The sequence below is a fragment of the Numida meleagris genome, chromosome 18, assembly GCF_002078875.1.
Source record: "Numida meleagris isolate 19003 breed g44 Domestic line chromosome 18, NumMel1.0, whole genome shotgun sequence".
NCBI lineage: Eukaryota > Metazoa > Chordata > Aves > Galliformes > Numididae > Numida > Numida meleagris.
Window position 1 is genome coordinate 8099008 of NC_034426.1, and position 16967 is coordinate 8115974.

Here is a 16967-nt window from a genome sequence, read left to right on the forward strand (position 1 = left end):
TTGAGGTACACTACAAGAACCACCTCAAGAAGCGAGAAAATAACACACAAAAGAAAACCATATTGGTTACCTGTGTGTGAAAAGAAAGAAAATGTGGCTTATGTGGTTGTGCCAAAATGACCACTAGGCGAGATTTAGTACAGCCATCTGTCCGTACAATATGCAAGCAAACTACAGCTTTTTTGAACAAAGGAAATAGCTAAAAGGCAAACCAACGTGCCTCAGATAGCATGCAGGGCTGCATCAGGACAGAAAGGTAGGTCCTTTCTTTTACCAACGCAATTCTTAAAGAAGTTGAACTCCATTAAAAGACAAAACTTTTAACCGAAAGTATCTGACGTAATCGACATAATTCAAAGATTTAATGGCAACATTGCATCAAAACAAGCTTATTGTAAAGCAATTAACATCTTTGCCTTATTTTTCATGTCTACCCTACATTCCTACTGGCAACTGATTCTAAAACGTTCTACACTGGCCTGTACACGTTGTTCTTTTCAAGGGCACTCACACAATCTGTTAAGTTTTTATCAGTTTAATTAAGGAGCTACGGCAAAAGATACTTAGCCTTAGCAAAAGCATGTACTTTTGGAAGAGATTTAAGGACTATTCATTAAAAAAAAAAAACATGCCAGAGAATTGCTATATTGTTTATATCTATATTCTTTATATGGCTAATCAAAGTAATGAACCAATGTAATATTTGGAATTCATTATTTTGAAGGAGGGGAAGAAAGTTGTTTTTTATCCACACGTATTTCAGTCTGTTCTACTACAGAAGGTTAAAAGCATCAGTTTCTTCCATCAGATCCCTTTCTTTAAAAGAAAGTAATAATAACCCTCTTTTCTGTTAGATTTTGAGCCGGCTTCTTTCCCACTGTTATATCAGCATCCATCAGTTCTCTAGAAGCTGGTGTTTGCTGCTGGACACCCAGCCCCTGTGAAGCTGCTCTAATTACCACCCCAGAATCAGCTGTCAAGTGCTGCTCCTAAGTGGCCAGGCCAGCGCTCCCCTCCAGGAGATCAAGTGCATCCACTTACCGTAACAACGGAGCATAATGTGCATACTACACACATGCACCACAAACAGCATTTATCACAGTGGCACGAACATACGAGACACTTCACAAAAACATGCAGCAAGAGAAGTCCCCAGTTCTTCCTGTCCCGACCAAAGCTTTAACCTAAAACAAGTGTCCACATACAAGCTACTTAAGCTTTTTAAAATTTTTTTTTCAAACAAATGAAGAAAATAAAGTTAAAAACAGACTGATGGCTGTAGGCAGATCTGCCACTCTACAGGCTTCATACAGTCATTTACAAAAAATAAACCGATACGAAGATTAGTTGTTCCTAACATTTTATGTAATGTTGAAAGATCAAAACAAACATAATTACATTTAAGACGTTTCAGAGGACAAAGAGCGGTATTTACCTCAACAAAAAATATCTTTAAAAAGTCATGTGTTTATAGATCATACTATACAGTAATGGTAATTGAATAGCTATTACTCTGAACTTCATGTGTGAGCATTTAAGGGCTATCCACTCATGATGTTTTCTTGCACAATGATTAAAAATGGAGATACCAGGACACACCTACCACCCTTTTCCTACAAGGACTCGTATGGAACCATGGGTGAAGGAAGCTATCTCAGTGCACGGTTTGAGCAGCAGGGAGCTCTAAGCTGGTGAGGAGCTGGATACTGACAGGAGTCAGCCTCTACAGCAACAGTTCTCCTGGTTCCCAACGCTTACCACAGCTCTGTCAGCAGAAAAGGTGCTGCTAAACGCTTGTCATGCAGGATAGCAAAACAGATTCAGTTACTGAGAGAGGTGACAACTCTGCATTAGATAAGAAAGATCAAAATGTTCATTTCAACACAGCAAAAAGCAGACCTACCAAAGGGCAGTGCAAGTAGGTGATTCCCAACTATCTGTGCGCGTTGCTCACACAACGAGGCTACTGATACCATATAATCATGTACCACAGTTCATAAGACAGGCAAAACCCATGACCAAATACAGAATGACAACTTGTTTCCACTTGTGGGGTGGTGTGGGGAAGAACCTGCAAAGGCAGATTTCCCTGACAGTCATGGAACAGACTGAACTATTGAGGTCACAGATTTTTTCAGTTCTGTTCAACAACCACGACGCTCATTTCTGTTCAACCAAACCAATAGTTCAGCCTTTGCTTCTGTCTGTAGCTTAGGCATCAATCTGACTGTACAGTGACAAAAAGAGGAAAATTTAAGGCCTGGTTTTATCAGCATGTTGGTATTATCACAACAGATATTATGAGAACAGCACCCTTCGTTCAGGGAGAGAAGTAAAAGTGAAGTGAACCCTTCAAGATACCGACAAGCCTGGCAGCCTCCACCTCGCCCTTCAGTTACGGCAGCAGATGCTCTTCCCACATTCAGCCTTACCAACAGCACATAGCACGCTCCTCCTGTTGAACTGCCTGCCCGTTATTCATTCTCATCACCGGAAGAGGCTTTCTAGATGTATGTTTTTATCAATTTCAAAATGCATGAAGCTGCACAAAGCCAAACAACAGCCTACAACCCACCTTCGTGTAGTGCAGCATGTTGCGTTACAGTGCTTCATTCCATGGCATGTGGCATGCCTGTCACTGAAGTGTAAAATATAGCACAAGCTGGCTTCTCAGCTGCGGCACGCTTTTGCAGAGAGACTAGAGTGTGACACACTTTCCACTTCACTGAGACATACCACATGTTACAAACTATAGCTGTCCCATCGTATTTTGAGTTAGTTAATACAGGGAGATAAGCAGCATCCCAAGAGATTTGTTTATCAAAAGGCTTATTTGACCACAGCTATTGCTGAGGAAACGTACATCTGGAGCTCCGCTTTTCAGAGCAGGATCGGTTTGTCGTGGTGTATTCTGAACCAGATTTTGTTCTGCTGCGTAACCAGACAGCCCATTTACACAAAAGCGATGAACTTGCCCAAGCCATCCTTGATCATTCTATCAGCATATGCTTCGCTCCAAAAATTTCTGTGCATCCTGGAGAGTATGACCAAAGATTAACTTCTGAGCAGAATACAACCGCATTTCTGTCATACCTCTATCAAAGATTAACATCTCTATGAACAGCTGATCAAGCTCAAATTCCAGTAGATGTGTTTCCTCCAAAAATACAGAAAGAAATAAATTTAAGAGCTGTCTTGCCCTTCCTTTTCCTCACTGTCAAATGAAGCAGAATTCACCACTGAAATAAAGGTATGCAATCTGTGTTGCAATAAATGCCACATTGATTTTCAAGTTCGCACAAGATGGACTAAAACCAAAAATGTAGAAACTTCTTGCATATCAAGACACAGCCGCATGCCACAGCTTAATAGAAAAATATCAGATTTCTGAAAGCAGAACACAGAGCGAACTGATGCTGAAATATCTCAGCTACAGCCAACTTTCACCAAGCAAGCGTAGATGCCAAACAGAGCACTTCGTAAGTGGAGCCACTCACAGCCTTACAGCCCCAGCCAGCTCTAGATTTTACAGATTGAGAATGTGTGTAAAAATCCAGTTCTGCGCCCAACTTTTTTTTATCCCTTAGTCTGATTTACTGCATTATTTTATTGGCAGTACCTTCTGATCAATGGCCATGGGAAAGCTGGGGAAGAACTCTTTATTGGGGAGTGTAGTGATAGGACCAGGGATAATGGCTTTAAACTAAAAGAGAGGAGATTTTGATCAGATGCTAGGAAGAAATTCCACATTTTGAGGGCAGTGAGGCCCTGGCACAGGCTGCCCAGAGCAGCTATGGGTGCCCCATCCCTGGAGGTGGCCAAGGCCAGGCTGCGCCCCAGGCAGCCTGGGAGATAAAGCCCTTCAAACTGCACACACAACACTGATCACAACTTCTAGCATTACTTTCTTAAGGCCTCAGCTGTAACCTAGGATTTGTTATACTGTAGAAATGTTTTATTAATTTAAATTACAATTAATTTTTAAGCTTGTGAGCAACCATCCAAAAAAGTGCATTACAGCCCCTCCTCTAGGTGATATTGTGAATACATTACCTAGTCAGAACTGAAAGGAAAAAAAAAAGGATTAAGCAGGATCTTGTTCTGGGAACAAGCCTTATTGCTTTTTCACAAAGAAGGAACCTTTTAAATCTCTATTTTGAATTACATAAGAAAAAATTGCTGTATTTTGTTTTATAAATGGTTTCTAAATGTAACAGTTTAAAGCTACCACCTTCTGCTGAATAAATGGCTGTTGCTGCATTTCACAGACCAGATCAGAACTGATGAAAAAGCATAATTAGATGAGTTTTTTTTAACAAACACCAATCACTGTGTTTTAATGGTCTTTTTTCTCACTTCAGAGATGTAAAAGAATCTAACCTGCACATAAACGTTAGAGCTCAAACTCATTTGATTTTTCCTCTGTACACTAAATATTACTGAAGAAAAAAGATAAAAGAAAGAAACCAAGAAGGACTGCAGACAGCAGCTGCTGGAAGGGAGCAAATGGCATTTATTAGGGGAAGCAAAGTTCAACTACTGTCAAGTTGTCGTGAATTAGTCAAGAGGCAGCAGTTGTGTATCAACGCAGATACGGGGCTGTAATGCAGTTCATAATTACTTGGTCACACTACAAGCGTGAAGAGAGCCATTATATAGGAAAAAACATGTTAAGTAGCATCTTTGAGTTGACTTCAGATCTCCACCGTAGTGTTGGTATGCTCAGAAAAAGGAAAACAAATCATCCCAAAATTTCTAACACCTTTGCAATGCACTTTAAATCCTTCTTGCAGTATATAACAGAAATAACTGTAAAACATGTAAGAAAAGAAAATACAATCCTGAACTGTTCTCTGGGCCTATGTCACTTTGATTTATAACAGTTATTTCTAAGACAGACAAAAACACACAGATGCAAACAATTACTCTATTTTTGTAGGCAACAAGTGAGGTGGGTGGTAACTGAGAAATTTTGAAAAATCCTGTCACAATATTCCATTTTTTCTTAAGTAACCCTCATCACACAACAAACGCTCGCCACATCAGAGACTTTCCAGGGCCTGAAGGGCCGCTTTGATTCCAGACCGCTGCAGGCATTAGCGGGGACGTAATTAGGGTAAAAAGTTCAACCACAGTTCCATGTCTAGAGTGCTGCCAGAAATAAATTTCCTCTCATTCACTGGTTTCTACTGTACCCTCCCTGAGAAACATATTGAAAACACATTTATCTTTGTAGAGTTTGTTCCTCTTCTAATTAACTTTATAGCGTTTACAGTATTTAATAATTTAAAGTGGAATTTAAAGTGGCCCTGGAAGCAGCAGCTCTCCTGTAATGGCGCTGTGCATTATCTTTTCCCTGTAGTGCTTCTTTTGACAAGTTACTCGGGGAAGGTATGTGCTCCAGCTGGTTTTATCTGGCCGTGCATTTAGCAGAAGGCTACTTCCTTCCCTCCATCTCCTCCCCGTATCATTACACGCACGGGGGGTTGGAGCAGCCGTAAAATGAAACTAAGCCTCAGCTCGGAAATCTGCTCTCCCGAACCTCCGCACTATCCCAGAGATCACTCAGAAAAGGTTTATCTTTTTACAGCTTAATAAATCAAAGCTTTAAAAGGTCACCACTACCCCCAGTTCTCACCAACTGGTCAAAGCTTGACCCCAAATACTCATTTTCTTCCTTCCAGTTTTGATCCAAGATTAGCAGTTTATTGTAGTTCAAAGGTTATTTCTTTCTACAGTTCAGACAAACTCTTGGTATATCAGAAGAATACCAGATCTTGCTGGCCCTCGGTGCTTACAGACAGAAACATTACCTTATACCATTACAGCATTTCAGTTTGTGAGAAAATTTGCAGAAATCCCAGCAACTGCTAGTTAAACATTACAAAAATACTCAAAGCGCTTGGATATAATTATAGAAACAAGTTACAAGAAAAAATTCTGGGACGCGAAAGGCTCTTTTTAAAGTAAAGAACATTGCTATCTTTATCACATAACATAACAATCAAATCCAACATCAGTAGAAGGAATCTAAACTGCTTTACGCAGAGCTTGTGTCTCTCAGGATACTGAAAGCTACCACACAAACTGTTAAGACTGAACTGATTTGCCCTACTAACCTATTCTCCTAACCAGAGAAAATGGCCTTCATCCTTAGAACGGAAGGACATTTTCGCAAGGCAGTTGGTAGGATGGCACACTTTGCATTTAATGATGCTTTACAGCTTTCCATGAATACAAGAGCCTCTGGGACTCACTCCCTCAAAGCAACAGGAACTGAGGAGCTTGAGCCAACCGAAAAGGTTCTATTGTGCTCCTTAGAACCAGATCCCTACAACCCCTACCTCCAGTAAAAACCACCTCTACAATAAAGGTGATCAAGGAGGAATTTTTGTTGTTGTTGTTTCAAAAAGAAAGAAAATCCATTGGAAAAACTAGGAAGTTATCACAAAACAAAAATCTATGTTGTTTACACTGCTCTAACCAAGCTGAGATGTTATGAAGCAACGCAAACCTAGATTTTCTAGTAATTTTGCTTTATTTTCAAGGGAGATGCACTGCAAGGCACCAAAAGAGGCAAATATCCTTCAAAAGCCTGAAAATAAAAGTAAAGTTTGCTCTCTAGAAATGTAAGCCTATATACATCCTTGATGGTGTTCAAACAAAACATTTTGCAAAGTCCTCAACAGAAAACCAAAAACATTTAACAACTTTCATGATTTTATGTCATGAGATCCAATTCAAGTGAAAATCACAACCATCTGCCCAATCCAACTGTGTGTGATTTCTTGATTATGAGGGAATACACCCTTCACACATTCAATGCCATGATTCAGTCATGGCACAACCTGGCGAGCTCTCAGCACAACCACTGCATTGCAATGGTATTCTGGTAAAAATATTCCAGGGAGAGCTACTCTGAGGAATGTGAGAACTGGGAACAAGAACTTCATTCATCAGAGCCCATTTCCTTCTCTTGGGTGATCCTTCCAGAAAGCTTCACTCTTTGTCTCTGACAAATCATTTCGCAGCTAGCTAATTTTAAACACTGAAAGCCACAGACACTTCAAACTGGATACTGGATTTCAGCATTAACCAGTTAGCGTGCCAGAAAAGGAACAGGGCTGTGATTTTAAAACATTACGTTGAGAAAACATTAATGCTTTAATTGCATTGTTTCTAGTCCTACTCATGTAAAGTTGCCTTCTACCTAAACTTTAACACTCCCATAAAAAGGTTCCTGAGGTAAACTTGTGTTAAGGTTAGGAGGATTTAATCTACAGTAGCCACATTAATAAAGTATGCTTCCTGAAAACCTGCTGCCAATCGATTTCCCTTGTAAACTGATCAGCAGGGGAAAAAAATGCTGGCTACCCAAAGTTATACACTTTGTTTGCTCAGACCTACTCCTCCTCCTCTAACTTGCCCTCATTTCCCTTCCCCTCCCATGATTAAAAAAGATTATCTCTTGCTTCTCATGCCCTTGAATGACCTCCATCCAATTCTTCATGTCATTCAAAATTTTCTCTCACTTGAAGCCATTAAATTAATATGTCTTTCTAAAAATATATGCTAAAAACCTAGCAAGTGCTTTACGGGCTGGCTGATTTCAATCAGGTTGCTGAATGAAGTCTTCCACTCTCCATAACCTAGAAGGTTAGGAAGTCTACTGATCTACTGGTTAGGCCTCGACTGGCCTTGATCCTATCAGCAAGAACAAAAAAAGCATGGCTGGACGAAATTCCACAAAGACAAAATTTATGCAGATGTTCTTTCATTTTTGGTTTTCCTTTAATTTGCAAATCTTGTAATCTAAGACCAAAGTTGACTGAACCAACATCTAAACCAGCATACAGCACTAGCCAAAAAACACAATCTGTTTCCCATTTATGTGTCAAGGCTGCAACATTCTGGGGGGTTGCGAAAATTTATTTCAAGAAGACTATATAGTAAAATCATGCTAGACATTTCAGTCATTTTACTAGATGGAAAATCTGACTTTTAAAATACAAAAGTGTATGTACCGAAAGCTAGTCAGAAATTCAGATGCAATTAAAAAAGTTTAGAAGACACAAAATTTTACTTCCCTGAGAGAATACTTGTTGTCAGCAATACAAAGATTGAGATTAGTGGCACAACTACAGCACTTCTACAAAAAACAGGTGCCAGAAATTAATTTCAAAGTAGCACTTATTCTTCAGTTTAGCACAAAAACAGCTTTGCCACTTCAGTTCAAAGAAATTTACTACAGAAAAGATGCATTTCACAGACTGGGTATAAGTGTTTTTACTCTATCTTTTTTCCTCCTTCATTCTCAGATAATTTCTCAAGTCCTTCCCCACATAACACAAAGCCCTGCAGGGGACGTTAACAAATTACCACTCCACTGCAGGAGCAGAGAGGTCTGCTGAGGTCTGTTAGATTCTGAAATGTAGAAGGCCAGAAACTGAGTAAGTTACCAAAGAGATCTTCCACTGTGTGCCAGTGAAAAATAGTCCAGATTGAAAAAGAAGTTTGCTAATTTTAGGCAAACATTGTTTTGCATAAAATTCGTATACTCACCTCTATTTCTTAACAAAGGAAAGAAGTCCCAGCATTGTATCTCAAATAACATTCTTCATTATGTTTCTTTCCAATAAAGTACATGGTACATTAGAGAAAGTAGTGAAGTTATTTAACATTGGTGATGTTTTTGAAGCTATTAATTAATTACAACTTGAAAATTCTTTGTATTTCAGATTGATTAACGTCCTGCATTAAAAAATACATTTTTATCCTATTTTCCTCACTATAGTTAAGCTACTTTACAGCTAAAGGAAAAGAGAAGAATTTCCTGACGGTAACCACTAATGCAGACTGGTGGTCAGAACCAGGAAATCCCAGCTCCTAACTCGAACGTGTCAGTATCTCATTGATATAGCCCTAAAAGATAAAATACTATTAAATGCCATTATGAAAAGGTAGTTTATATCTAGATCCACAGCACTACGTTCTATCAGATTCATATTACTTTAATGGTTTAGCATCTTAAACACTTGAAACTTCCTCATGTAATTTTAATAGATGCAGATCTTTAAATTTCTCAAAACATTTAATGCATTTTAATATATGCACATGATTCTCTAAAATCACAAAAGATATTAATTCATTTGAGTATGATTGCTCATCTGTCATATAGTACTGCATATACATATATTTAATTGGTCTTTAAAACACAGGTTTTCTTAAGGTGGTCGTGTACAGAAATTGCTAAAAGGTAATGAAGCTAATAATTTCATAAGATTTTACCATAAGTCAGCTGCTAAATATATTTATTCCTCAGCTTTCATCCATAAAAAATAACAATTTCAAAACACCTTCTAGAAGAGCTACAGAAAATAGAATCTGTATCAGTGACTGCCACAGAAAAGCCAATTTAGATGGTAATGACAGCATCCCAGATGAAATCAGAATGGAAACAAGCCAGAGGACTCTGTGAGGCAGCACAAGCATTTCAGAGGGTCCTATTTTCCTCATCTAATAAATGACAACCCCGTGTCCTGGGCAGGACACTCCACACCAGGATTGGGGCTGTGCTTACTGAAATGGGTTTTTTTTGAAAGTACACTTCGCAAAGACGTTGACTCATCGTCATAACCACGTCCAATCTCATTCACCGTACAGTAGGGACAATGAGGTTTAAATGTATCAGCACAACAGATTTTGTGTTGCGAGACTTGGTTACAAGCACTCTCATGTAGAAAAACTGCACCTCTCTAACCCACGCGATTTCTGTTTTAAACATTTAAAAGGTGTAATACTAATATTCTAGTCCAACACAGCGGGAAGACACAAGGAAGAGTCCTTAGGAAATGTACAGAGACCTGATCGTCATCCTTCACACCCACAGTGATTAAATTCTTAATTGAAAAAAAGCGTGGCACAGAATTAGTCTTACTGTCGTAAGAAGATTTACTTCAACTGTTTAGCCTTTGCCTCGGTGTAGAGGATTACCCTTGAAAAGCGAATATTTTCCATTAGGCACAGGTGTAAATCCTTAGCACTGTCTGAACAATGCATCTAACAGAGACACAACTATCTTAAGGCTCTTTGTTATGAGTGATGCAATAATACTGTCCAGAGAGCATACAACAAGACTGTTAAATTAATTTACCAACTCAAAGTAGATTTAACACGGATTTTGCTAACAAACAGCAACTGACTGTAACACTGAGATTGGTTGGTGCATGTAATCCATTCAGAACATGATCACTGCTTGAAAGCACCTTTCGATTGCTTTCCAAGACACGAAGGTTGCTTCAGACACTTCTGAATAACTACTCTTTGGGATTATTATCAGAAAAGGCTGATCATAAACTTGTGACTACTCGAGAACAAAATAAACTCTAAATAGCTTGTCATCTATTTTATATCAAGAACCTTCATTTTTTCTCTTTTTATACAGCCAAAGTAAGATACAAATGTGTGCTGACACACTGAAAAAACAATTTTAAAAGCAATTTGCAGTGCTATCCCATGAGCAAAAACAGAACAGAGCTACAAGATGTAATTTTCTACTTCTATGTTTTCAGATGACATTACAATTTAGATGTCAGTTTATTCGCAAAAGTATTCTTACCCAGAAGATCCAATGCTTTTGCACACACCAAGGAGAGGTCGCTTCTCTGAAAAATTGTCACATTTCTGGGCAGCTAATAAGAGAGAAAGCAAAAAAGCAAGTCACCATACATCGTTTGTGCCACCTTTCATAGTACCTGTGCACAGGGGGTGGGAGGCATTATACTGGAAGAATTTTTAATATATAATGCAAAACTCGACAGCCTGTGCAAGATTAGTGATAGGAGTACAAATAACAGGCAGGGTAACGAACAGTGGGAGAACTGTTCTTGAAGAAGACAGTAATGAGCAGCAAAACGAGTAGCACAGATGCGGCCAGGATTTTGGAGTTATTTTCTATTCCTTCCAGTTGGGGTAAAGAATTCTATAACTGTAAGAAATGACAAGTAACATCTGCAAACTGTTCATTGTTTTACAGAAGTTGTCTGAAAGGAGACTGTCACCAGCTCCATGTGGGTTTCTCACGCTGGTTTCCAGTCTAATCTGCTGAGGTGTAAGTGGAGAATAAGAGAGTGGAAGAGCAGACATCCTTGTGTCTCTGTGTTACGAGCCAGGCTGCTGGTGTCTGCCCAAAGCACGGCCGTGCTGACATCCCACACCACACGTCTCAGAAAATACAGGATTAAATTCAAAACAGTCATGGCACCAAGCGACTTCAGCCTCTACGAAGGCAACCTGCAGCTGCTGCTGGCAGCCAGGCTGTGCCTGCTGCTCGCTCCAGGTGACAGCTCAGCCAACATAAGGTACCTGGGAGCCGAGCTTCACAGGTACAGCTGGCACAGCTCTGCCTGAGCGTTAGGCACCAGGGGCGGGCAGCTGCAGCCCAACTGCACTTACACCTTGACTCCAGAGCTGTCATCCCACTAAATGCATCGCCCTTCTTAAAAGGAGACTTGAAAAGTTTTGAAAACTTCACCTTATTGATAAGTAAACATAAATAAAACAGATTACAAAATATCTGTTTGTAATCAAGTTTCACTAAATTCCAGGGCGTGTATCCATCCAACTTGAAAAACAGAAATAGAGCAACACCATCACCACTGAATTTCCTCAAATTTCTTTCAGCCTTTGCCTTTTAAATTATCTATCTGTATCTATATCTGTAGGTGTGGACTTTTTTTTTTGTCTTCATTATACATCAAACCTTTTGATCTACAAAGAACATTAGTGTTCCAAAGTAACTCCCAGATACTGGTGTAGCTGCACCAAATCAATTATTCAGAAAGGCACAACAATTAACAATATACATTTTCACATAACAGTCTCTGTTAATTATTAATAACTCGGGTACATGCAATTAATTTGTAACTGTCCAGAACTCTCATCTACACAAGGAGAAGGCTTCCCTCCTACATGTTGGGGTATTTACAAAGTTAAATGGGTCACATCAATAATTTCACCGTCAACAATAGCTTTACAAGCCACCTAAAACAGCCAAATGTATTTTCCTTTTATTCCTATTATTCCGAAGTCTTTCATGAGTCATACCTGTACCGCATGTACTGACCTGTGAATTGACAAATGAAACATACAGCCTTCTTAAGAATCTGGCAACCAATTTGTTTACTGCGATACAAGAACCAGCTGAACTCCGTTTGTTTCTGCTCACCTCGCTGCTCTCCAGCCTTCATGGAGAAACGCTGACTACCGGGAGTTCTGACATTGATTTAAGTGGTCCCAGGAGTTTACCTGAAGCATTTAACCACACTTTCTTTTTTTTTTTCTTTTTTTTTAAACTAGGATATATCAGACAGACAAATTTGTGTTCCCTTGAGGTCTGGTTCTAAGTTAAACAACAAGGAAGAGGGATCAAGGGTAAGAAAGGTGGTGGAAAGCACAGGGAACCAACAGCCCCAAAACAGGAATACTGGTATTAAGACCCACAGAACAGCTTTGCAAAATTTGCACAACAGGTGCTTGAACGCCCGTTCCAGTCCGCGATGACCAAAGCCCTCATTTTTTAAAAATTCATTTTCTACCTTAACTATATACTTTCGGAATGTAAATATTAATACTCCAGGAAAGGATCATTATTTTGAGGACTCTGCAGGGCATTAAATCAGGTTAATAGCGGTTCTGTCCACGAGATTGCAAAAAGCGCCATGTGCTGCTCTCTGCGGCGCTTAATGGAGTCAGCAAACCCGGTCTAGTTCGGGGCTGGGATTTAATCTTCCAAGTTGTGGCGGATTAATCTTTATTTGTAAAATTGTGTTTATTTGCATGTGCAATACACTGACGTTGTACACACCTGCTCCACACAGTGTTTAACCCAGTGCAGCAGGATGATTGAAATGAAAAACAGCCAGCTAAATCCCTCAAATACAAAAAGTATTGAAATCCTGTTGCAAAGTCTTTTTCTTAAACTCCTTTTATTCTAAATCCTTTTAATTCTGTCATATAACACTACAGCATTTATGAAAAAAAAAAGCTGGAAATCCTGACAAATCACACAATTAAAGTAATGAAAACTGTTTTTTTCCTGCTAAACAGGCACCACCGCAACTCCAGCTCCATTTAGATAAATCCTCTGTGCTTTATTTAAAAAAGTAAATCTAAGTTCAGTTGGTGTACTTGAAACTGAAAGCAAATCAAGTCCGCAGTTAGATGTCATTCCATCCAAATCAACATTTAGAACTTCATGAAGTCAGAAGTTTATCCACACATAAGCTCGAAGCAGCTTATGCACTGTACTTCTGATGGAAGCTGACATCCCTGGGCCTGCACGGCCCCTCAGCAATGCCAGTAACAACAACAGAACACCTGCGGAGGAAATACAAAGAAAACCCCTTCCTTTTCACAGGAGCTCAAAAGCCAATTAAAAACTATGAGAAGCACCCTCGTTTCCCTTGAGCAAGAAATGCCCTGCTTAGAAGTCAAATTCTGACCTATTCAGCAATAGCACGCATGCATGCATGATGGAGTATATTTTTCTGGTACGAGATTCCAGTGATTGAGACAATTCAACAACGCAGTGCATCTCCTGCTCAATCAGAGCCCTTTTATTTGTTGCTTGAAAATTGGGTTGCATTTCCAGCCGTGCCCGACCTCAGCAGTACCTGGGAATGCACTAAGCCACATGGCTGGCACTCACCACCTGTGGCTTTCACTCCCTGTTTTGCTTCTTCCATTCAGAAGAAGGAAAAATACAGGGCTATGACTGCTGTCCTAGTCCCAGCCCTTCAGGTTCTCCTTTAGGACCTGTGTTCCAGACTATATCACTGTATCTCCCTCCACTTCCAGCATCACCCAGATACTTCAAGCATCAGCGTACCCCCCCAATACCTGCAGCAGCAGATCTGTTTCCTGCATCCCCCTGACATTATCACCCTACAGCCCCCTGCCCCTGCAGCTGAATGTCAGCACCCGCTGCCTAATAAACAACAGTGGTTCAAAATTCAGTGTCAGCATCAAAGATTCTGGTCAAAGAGGCAGAGCTGCACACGCTGATAAAAATTTGTTTTTTCTTCTGCAAAACACAACGGCTTTATTCTTGGACAACTAAGTCATTTCTGCATGAAAAAATAAAAGACGACTTTGAAACATTTGTTAGAGATCAAAGTTTCTGGAGTCATACGTTAATTGAAGACAGATGGAAGAATTTTATTTGATCGAATCTTGTTTGAAAAAATTAAAAGGCATAGCAGTCTAACATGGTGAAAGTTTCAGGTCTGCTGGTCTAAAGTATCAATACGATGTGACCAGAACTGAAATGGGAGCATGGGTCAGTCCACACAACTCCAAAGGAATCAGTATTTTAAAATGCTGTGCTCTGCAATTCTTCCCAATGGCATCTATAAAAAGGGTTACTCCTCTACTTCAGAACTCTGTTCTGTAATTTCTATAATCCACCAACATTAACATTCATTACACCATAACAATATACGTAACAGTTAGAAAACAGCCAAACTTGAATGCACACCTGCATGACCCAGTTACACCAACATAAACCCAGCTACAAATTGCTACTGCTTGTTCAGCTCGTAGGGCTAGTTCCTCCACCGTACATCCTATGCAATTATTTTGGCCTTTGGGACTTAAAACCACCAAGCCACCCAAGTGGTTGAACATCTGTAAGACTCACATCTGCATCCCCTTAGAAGGCAGCCTTAATATTATAGTTCTTCTTAATATTATAGTTCTTTTAAGTATACCTGCACACAAAGTCGAGTCAGCTTTTGAGGTTCAAATTTTATTTTAACAAAATCAAATACGTAAGCAGTACATTGCAGAGATCAATCTTCCACAGAATTTGAACTTTTACCTGCTTTAGATTTTGAACTTCAGACCTAGTCTGTGTCCTAGCTAATTTTAGTTTTTCAGGCCGACTCTAGTCTTCAAATCTTTGTCCATAAGGTTCCCTTTGGTCATTGATGTTTCAGACAATACCTCTGATTTCTTCTTTTCTTTCCTTTCTTAGCTCTATTTTTTTCCCTATCAGCCAACTTGACTAAACAATCAAATTCATTGCAAGATGTAGCACTATGGTATCATCTTTTCTGCAAGTGGCATCATTTAGAAAAGGGCAATAAATTAATTCAGTTCACTGGAGGGATTTATTTTAATAATGCTCTTTTAGAGAAATAGGCTCTTACAGATAATGACTGATCTGAACTTTAACACAGCGTCCTGCCATCGTGCACCCTCGAACCATGGATTACCACACACAGTGCCATTCCCATGTTAGGCTTTGGACTTCCCTAACTAAGAGGCACTATGTTCTTGATTGACTTTCAAGCTAAACAAGCCTATCCTAACAAATGGAATAGCACAAGGCACAAAGCAGGTAGTTGGCCAAGATATTTTAACGTGACCTCAGTTAACTAATGAAAAATGGCAGACCACAGCACTAACTCACTTCAGAAAGCAATACTACTCCAGAAAGGAAAAAAAAAAAATTAAATACTAGAAATGTTCTGAAACTTTTTAGTGACTTCTTTAGTCAAAGAACATACAACATAAAACTGGTGTCGTTTTTATAAGTATCACAGAAATGCTAACAGAAAACACACGAGTAAAAAAAAAAAGAAAAACCAACGAACCACAATGCAAATCTAGGAATACTCAAGTCAGAAACCTTAACAACATACAAACTTCATATCATTTCTATCCCAATGACAAAAGCCCTTTTCTTTCTCCCCAGCCACTGTGCCCCTGCTGCCTCATGACCTGGCAACGTGTGCCCAGTGTGATGGAAGAAAGAGGCTGGAGACACTCACCTAGAACACAGTATTACTGCAGAACCGTGGAAAAGGCTGAAAGTGGCAACTGCTACATCCAATTACTTATGCTTTAGTCACCTCAAGGGTGAACCTCAGAGGAATCGGAAACAGAAATTCTCTCACCATTCATGACCCTAAATTTTGTGGGTGATATATAGCAGGTCCACAGAGAAGAGCAAGTGCCTACATTTTGCAGTGTTATTTACAGCAAGCTCTCAATTCTTTATGGACACCCTCTCCAGCCTGCAGACCAGCCACACCACGATCGCACCAGAGTGCTGCAATGCAGGGCAGGGGCAGGCTTTCTGCTTTGTTAGCTCAGACACAATGCTGCAGGGCTGCAGCCAGGCCAGAGCAGTCCCAGGAGCCACTGAACTGCCCAGCATGGCACAGAGCCTCACCCAGCCCTGCTGGACCAGAGCAGGCAGTGCACACAGGGCCAGCTCCAGGCACTGCCCCACGCTGCGGCTACCGGGAGCGCCTGTAACCCGTTACATCAGATCAGCGGTTTCCTTTGCAATAAGCCTGCATGAAATAACTCTTTTGAAACAACGCTTCATTATGCTGTGAAGCACATGATGCAGCAGAGAATCTAACATCAAAAGACTACAGTATTTTAACAGAATAGTTGACAAACTATTAAGTTCTGCTACTGTAAAGCTACCACGTTAAAACCATAAGCTTTCCTTTCACACCTGGGAATGAGTTCCTTATCACAAACTAAGATCAGCTTCTAGGAACGTGCCAAATCCATCCAGAGAGCCCCACTTTCAATAATTCCCTTTTTACAGCTTTACAGTAAAAATAGCGCTTCAGCCTACTGATGGTAATCAGCTTCTCCTTTACAAATTCCTTTTATTTTGAATCATTAAAGCTCATGTGTTAGTTATCTAAGGCCTCTTATTACAGCTTTACTTTTATCTGATTCCAAATACTGGTCAATGATACATTCATGTACTTTCAATCAAAGATTTATTTAAACCAAGCCATGTAAAAAGAGACCAAAACATGTTTTTAAAAGGTTTAACTTAATTTAATATGAGCTAATTTGAATAGTTTTCTAATGTAACAAATATCATTGTCAAATGCTAAATATATGCCATTTAGGGAGAGAAAAAGAATAAGCAAGTG

General features: G+C 39.7%; 1 protein-coding gene across 7 annotated transcripts in view; it reads right to left on the reverse strand.

Annotated features, from left to right (window-relative positions):
- BCAS3 (BCAS3, microtubule associated cell migration factor) overlaps positions 1–16967 on the reverse strand; it is a 312898-nt gene that overhangs the window by 279050 nt on the left and 16881 nt on the right. For all 7 annotated transcript variants that reach the window (XM_021415884.1, XM_021415890.1, XM_021415885.1 and 4 more), the window contains exon 7: positions 10619–10691. In XM_021415884.1, the coding sequence (XP_021271559.1) occupies positions 10619–10691 (73 nt within the window). The remainder of the gene's footprint in view (positions 1–10618; positions 10692–16967) is intronic.